General features: G+C 33.4%; 1 protein-coding gene across 1 annotated transcript in view; it reads left to right on the top strand.

Moving 5' to 3' along the window:
• Positions 1-6,710: 6,710 nt before the first annotated feature.
• Positions 6,711-7,599, top strand: part of LOTGIDRAFT_91677 (hypothetical protein) — a gene marked incomplete at both ends in the record, with an annotated part of 13,882 nt that continues 12,993 nt past the window's right edge. Inside the window, 2 exons of the mRNA XM_009068461.1 lie at positions 6,711-6,812; positions 7,320-7,398. Coding sequence (XP_009066709.1) covers positions 6,711-6,812; positions 7,320-7,398 — 181 coding nt within the window. The remainder of the gene's footprint in view (positions 6,813-7,319; positions 7,399-7,599) is intronic.

Genomic DNA, 7,599 nt, shown 5'->3' on the forward strand with positions numbered 1-7,599 from the left:
AGTAAAATTTCAATTTTCAATCAGACGTCTGTGATTCCTGCAATTCCACTAAAACTAACTGTTTGATGATGTCGCTAATCGCGAAGGACCTTATGTATAAAGCATATTTCGCAATTAGTGACATCATAAAACACTTAGTTTTAGTGGAATTTCAGGAACCACAGACGTCTGATTGAAAATTAGAATGATGTAAATTGATGCTATCAGTGTCCCTGATACACATAATAATTTTTAGAAAACCTCTTTATAATCCCTTTAAAGCCATTTAGTACAATGTCTAAATATAATAATGTATTTTGTCAGGGTTATTTGACATTTGGAAGTAATGGTACGTTAACTTTAATGGGTGAGATTTATTGAAATTCTGGTAAGGGGGGAGTATGGGAGTACGGAAAAGAATTGTATTAAAATTTTCTCCCATTGTACCCAGATTTATCAATTTTTGTCTTAGTTGACATAATTGTTAATTTGAAAAATCAAGTTTTTGACATAGATTTATGGTTGTGAATTCTGGGTCCATTTCCTCAATTTATCAACGTCTTTTATGAAGCCAAAAAATGGTTTGAATAAGATTTTAAAAACCTCCCAAACTTGTGTTGTAAAGTCGTTCTTTACATGACATCATTTGCTTGGTTACGTCTAGATAATGGTGGCTGTGGGTTCCGATCTCGATCGACATGTAATAGTCTGATGACCTTGAATAAGTCATCCTCACTCATTATTCCAGTCTACCCAGCTGTAAATGGGTACAGATAATCTGGTAAAGATCAATGGTTTGGTCATGGATCAGCTGGTAGAAAGGATCCTCATTATTCCAGTCGACCCAGCTGTAAATGGGTACAAATAATCTGGTAAAGATCAATGGTTTGGTCAAGAACCAGCTGGTTGACAAGATCCTTAATTGTGAACAGAAGTTGTTATCCTTGTGAAATCAATGCCAAGAGGCTTAGTCAAGGACCAGCTGGTAGAAAGGATCCTTGTGAACCTAAGTTGTTATCCTTGTATAATCAATACCAAGAGGTTTAGTCAAGGACCAGCTGGTAGAAAGGATCCTTAACTGTGAACCTAAGTTATTATCCTTGTAAAATATAGTTGTTTCTTTCTTGTCATAGTAGAAAATATTATTTAAACTTTATGAATATAAATTTATTTTAAAAGCTATCAAAATAGCTTGAATATTCAAAAAGAAATGAATAAAAAATTCTGTAAAACAAAGAATAAAGTATTCACATTGTTTAGGCAATTGCCTGTGGATTATTTAAGTTTCAAAAAATCATTTGCCTTCAGCTATATCCTGACTAATTTTAGCTCAGATATTAAATTTGCATATCTTAATTTTGGTCTTGAAAAGTTAATATTTTTATTTTGGCTACTTGGGTTGCAAATGATTTGTTTTGTGTTTGGTTTTTGGGTTACTACAGTTGTCATTTAAGATCTTACGAAGTTCTTCTTTAAATTGTGTTCAGCTGAATAATGGTGTTTTGTTGTATGTTTCGTGTTGTGTTTGGGTTACTACAGTTGTCATCCATGATCTTATATATTTTTTATTTAAATTGTGTTCAGTTGAATTAATTGTGTTTATTTGATGTGCCTCTATTGTGCCTTTGGTTGTTTAATTTTTGATTACTCTGCCTTATTTGTCTTGTGCCTTTGGTTGCTAATTGTAAACGTGCCTTAAGTTGTTAATAATTACATTAAAAGTGCCTTTAGTTGTTAAAGTTATGTTACTTTTGTTGTGCCTTTAGTTGTAAAATCAGTATGTTGATGTGCCTTTTGTTGTGCCTTTAGTTGTTCATGTAACATTTTTATTGTGCCTTTAGTTGTTCATGTTATTTTCTTTAGATTATGCCTTTAGTTGTTCATGTTACATTGCTTAAGTTGTGCCTTTTGGTGTCAGGTCTTTTATTTTGTTGTTGTTTTCAACCTTCTTGTGATGTTGTATTCTTAAAAGATTCTCTCAAGTTAGTTATGTTACCAGACAAGTTTCATGTTCAAACACTCAAAATAACTCTCTTTCTTTTCATTTTAAGGTTACAAAAATGAATCATGAAACTATTTAAGTGAAAACAGAAAGGGACACGGATAGTCAAATTTGAAGCATTCCCACAAACTTTTCTGTAGTTGTGACTTTTATGAACATTTCATTTAACAAGACTTCAGTGATCATTTTGTTGGTGACCTGTGTTTCAAACATACATTCCCTCATCAGGACAGTTGTTTTGAAAATTCAGAACTCATGTTTTCCTCATTCCAAGAAATGGTTCAGTAATAAGGGATTCAGTTAGTGAGCTCACTGATCAGGGATAGATTCTATGGTGGAATATTTTACAGTTTTGGTTACATTTTGATATCAACACATGATAATTTGGAAGTTTTTTAATGGAACTCATTGATCAGGAGTAGATTCAGTACTGGAATATTCTAAAGATTTGTGAAGTGACATTTTAAAAACGACGAAAAAATGGTCTTTCAGTTGTATACCTTTTGTTTCAAAGTGCACTTGATCAATCATAACCTATGACAGCAAGTGACTGTGTCAAGAGGAAAATTCTTGTGAACCCACCCAAATCTCGAGGAAAAATCTACAACTTAGAACATATGTGTGAACTCAGTAAAACTGATAAAAAAAATTAATTGAAAACGTGTTGTACAGTAATAGATCACTTGGAAAGTGACTAAATTTGAACCCAAGGAGACTTGTTTGAAGATAGTAATTTTATTTCTGATGATCTAGTCCTTTGAAAGTGACTTAAGAGAATCCGTAAGCTTTAAAATTCTTATTCTTCAAGGAGAACTTTGTGTTTTAAAGAATTTTTGTAAGAAATTAAGTGGTTTTATTGCTTGGAAGAGATTTTCATTTGCAGGAATCAAATTCTTATTAAATATTGGAATTCTTAGTGATTTTTAGAATCAAATTCTCATTCAATACTGGAATTCTTAGTGATTTTTAGAATCAAATTCTTATTCAATTTTGGAATTCTTAGTGATTTTTAGAATCAAATTCTCATTCAATACTGGAATTCTTAGTGATTTTTAGAATCAAATTCTCATTCAATACTGGAATTCTTAGTGATTTTTAGAATCAAATTCTTATTCAATACTGGAATTCTTAGTGATTTTTAGAATCAAATTCTTATTCAATACTGGAATTCTTAGTGATTTTTAGAATCAAATTCTTATTCAATACTGGAATTCTTAGTGATTTTTAGAATCAAATTCTCATTCAATACTGGAATTCTTAGTGATTTTTAGAATCAAATTCTCATTCAATACTGGAATTCTTAGTGATTTTTAGAAACAAATTCTCATTCTTTAATTCTTAGTGATTTTAATCACTTTTAATTTTTGAATCAAATTCTTAAAGATATTCTCAATCAGGTCTGTCAAAATTGGAATCAAATTCCTAGTGATTTTAGAATTCTTACATGATTATTCATCAAATTCTTAATGAGTGAAAGCAATTTGTAGTGCAGTAAATTCTTAGTGGAACTTTCAAATCAAATTCTTAAAGATGTTAAGTGCCTTATTCTTAACTTTCAAAGTGTGAATTCTTAGTCAAAAATCCTGTGGTGTTTGAATTCTCAATTAAAAGTGTGATAATAAGTGTGATATGTGGATTCAAAGTGTGATTTGCAATATCTTAATCAATTCTTATTGTGAGTTTCAAATTCTCAAAGTGTGATTTTATCATTCTGAATTCACAAAGTGTGATATAAAGATTCTGAATTCCCAAAGTGTGATTTTAAAATTCTGAATTCCCAAAGTGTGATTTTAAAATTCTGAATTCTCAAAGTGTGATATTTAAAATTCTGAATTCCCAAAGTGTGATTTTAAAATTCTGAATTCTCAAAGTGTGATTTTAAAATTCTGAATTCGCAAAGTGTGATTTTAAAATTCTGAATTCGCAAAGTGTGATTTTAAAGTTCTGAATTCTCAAAGTGTGATTTTAAAATTCTGAATTCCCAAAGTGTGATTTTAAAATTCTGAATTCTCAAAGTGTGATTCCTCTATGTGATAGCCTAAATATCTACTCTCAAAAGTGTGATATATAAGATGACATCACAACGTCGCCCCACCCCCGTGTGCTCCCAGTTTGATCTGGGAGCTCTAGAGGAAGACTCTGATGCTGATAGTGATGATAATATGAATGATGACAGGTGGGTCTGATACACTGTCCTTCCTCAATGTCCAGGGGTTTGATTTGCTGTCCTTCCTCAAGGTCCAGGGGTTTGATTTGCTGTCCTTCCTCAAGGTCCAGGGGTTTGATTTGCTGTCCTTCAAGGTCCAATGGGTTTAATTTTTTTGATATCGAGATTTTAATTCTGAAAAGTGTTAAATAGAGTTCTGTAAGTTAAATTTCTGTCCATTTCTATTTGCAGTTCTGCTCCAGTGAAATATAATACTCAAGATTTGTCCGTCCGTGGTCGTTTACGTCGTTTGCTGATCAGAAACCCTCATACAAGTAAGTAACAGAAACTATAGCATCTATAGAGAGATTATGCCAAGGGGTTTGGTCAAGGACCAGCTGGTAGAAAGGATCCTCATTATTCCAGTCAACCCAGCTGTAAATGGATACAGATAATCCAGGAAAGATCAATGCCAAGAGGTTTGGTCAAGGACCAGCTGGTAGAAAGGATCCTCATTATTCCATGTAAATGGGTACAGATAATCTAGGAAAGATCAATACCAAGAGGTTTGGTCAAGGACCAGCTGGTAGAAAGGATCCTCATTATTCCAGTCAACCCAGCTGTAAATGGGTACGGATAATCCGAGGAAGATCAATGCCAAAAGGTTTGGTCAAGGACCAGCTGGTAGACAGGATCCTCATTATTCCAGTCGACCCAGCTGTAAATGGGTACAGATAATCTGGGAAATGCCTAAAGGTTTGGCCAAGAAATCCCTTGCATCATTCCACAAAAATTCTAAATTATATTACGTGTATTGGACACACTGATAGCATCAATTTACACCATTCCAATTTTCAATCAGACTTCTGTAGTTCCTGTAATTCCACTAACACTCTAAATTATATTACATGTATTGGACACACTGATAGCATCAATTTGCACTGTTCCAATTTTCAATCAGACATCTGTGGTTCCTGTAATTCCACTAAAACTCTAAATTATATTATGTGTATCTGTGACACTGCTAGTATCAATTTACACCATTCTAATTTTCAATCAGACGTCTGTGGTTCCTGTAATTCCACTAAAACTAAGTGTTTGATGACGTCACTATCACTAAAAGTGCTCTAATGAGCAGCTGTGAAAGTGACATCTTGAAACAGTTTTTAATTGACTGATTGGATTGAACATCTTTTTCCAGGACTAGCTACAACATTTTTTGATTTGATCATTAAAGTGGTGATATGTTTAACCTACGTATCACGGGTCTTACTAGATACCCCAGATCAGTATGCTTGGTAAGTCACTTTATTATCTTCGGTTCGTTTCCTAATTAGTCAAAATAGTCAAAATAAATAAACCAAATACTAACGATCCAAACAGCAAAACAAACCTCGAAATCCAAAACAACATATTGGTGAAACATTGGTAGCAGCTAATGAACTTTTTACATGAGGAAGTATATCAATTATAAGTGAGTCAGTATTTCAAAATGAACAGTGGTATCAGGTGTCTAGAAGAGTAAGCATACTCTGTATGTCACAACCGCTCATATGAGGAAGTATATCAATCATAAGTGAGTAAGTATTTCATAATGAAAAGTGGTATCAGGTGTCTAGAAGAGTAAGCATACCCTGTCTGTCACAACCGCTCATATGAGGAAGTATATCAATCATAATATTTGAAATATCAATTGTAGCTTCTATTTTCCAGTGATGGATCTCCGTGTGACCCAGGGGGAGGGAATGAAACCCAAACTCAATCCACAGCCACCATAAATTGGTAAGTTACTTTAAGTTTAATTTTGCTTTTCTCCGATCTTTTCAGTGTAATGTAAATTTTGTGTATCCTTGCATGAAAACAGGGCCGTAACTCAAAGCAGGTAAATGCCTGATGGGAAATTTGACCCTCAAGAAAGGAAATTTTGACCCCTTCCCCCCCAAAAAGATCTAGATTTTTGCCGCATAGTTACGGCCCTGTTAATGTAGAAGTTGTCCTAAATCTTTATTTTGTAGCTTGTTCTTTTATTTTGTTTTATTTGTGTCCAAGTTTCAAGCAAGGGTTTCTTTCTTGTGGAATTGCAGGAACCACAAACTTCTGATTAAAAATTGGAATGATGTAAATTGATGCTATCAGTGTCCCTGATACACATAAAAAATTTAGAAAACCTCCCTTCAAAACACTTAGTTTTAGTGGAATTACAGGAATCACAGACATCTGACTGAAAATTGGAATGATACAAATTGATGCTATCAGTGTCCCTGATACACATACAAAATTTAGAAAACCTCCCTTCAAAACACTTAGTTTTAGTGGAATTACAGGAATCACAGACATCTGACTGAAAATTGGAATGATACAAATTGATGCTATCAGTGTCCCTGATACACATAAAAAATTTACAAAAAAACCTCTTTACAATCTCTTTAACTTATTTGGGTAGTGATAGAACTTAATTTCAGAATTCAGAATCCAGTATCTCTTTTCAAAATGTAGATCTGGTGTGAGTAACCTCTAAATATAAAGAGACCCTTGCTTGAAGCCCCTAGGGTTATTATATGTGTATGTATATATAGGTTTGTGATGTTATGGGTTCAGAGACCAATGGGTATATGGATTATACAGATACTGCTCTCAGTTATCACCCTTCTCAAGGCCTCAGTTATGGTCTATATCTCAGCTAAGGTGAGCTCAAATTCTTTAAGTCACTTCCAGGGACAGGTGCACCATTTTTGGGTTGATTTGAGTCTTGAATTTATGTAAATAGTCTTCAGAAGTACTAGAAATGTAAAATCACATAATTCCTTTAAAAATATCTCAAACTAGGAATTTTACTCACTATTTCTATAGATGTCTTTTCTATATATAACAGTGTCTCAAGAAAAGACGAGTCATCATTTTAACTTATAAACGTGGATAATTCTGGACACACATGGATTTGAAGGCTCAAATTTCGACAGTGAGCTGTGAACACTTTTACTGATTAACTTAACTAGAAATTCCAGTTTCTGAGACTAAAGTATGACTGGTCAAAAAAATGGTGCATCTGTCCCTTTAAATCTGCTCTCTCAATTTTGGTTTTCTGTCTTTGGTGTGTGTGTTTTTTTTTCAATGTGTAACTGCATCTGTATCTTAATTTGTCCTTCAAACTAAATGTCAAAGAATTTCAGGCAAAATTCCATCTGTTTTCAGGGTCACAGAAGGGAACAGATGCTTTCCACTCATTTTATTTTGGAACTGGTCTGCACGGTTCCTGTTTTAGCCACAGTAAGTTTTTCCTTATCCTTGGTTACGTCAAAATGAATAGTGTTCATGGGTTATTATCTTGGACAACGTGTGAACATCTGATGACCTTGAACAAATTTGAAAGAAAAATTTCTTAAGATCTTAGATTGATTTGAGTAAGCCATTGAAAAGAAACCGAAAGAACTAATCCTGAATTGGATGCCATAGGCTATGCGCTTAAAAATCC

The sequence above is a fragment of the Lottia gigantea genome (assembly GCF_000327385.1).
Source record: "Lottia gigantea unplaced genomic scaffold LOTGIsca_9, whole genome shotgun sequence".
Lineage (NCBI taxonomy): Eukaryota > Metazoa > Mollusca > Gastropoda > Lottiidae > Lottia > Lottia gigantea.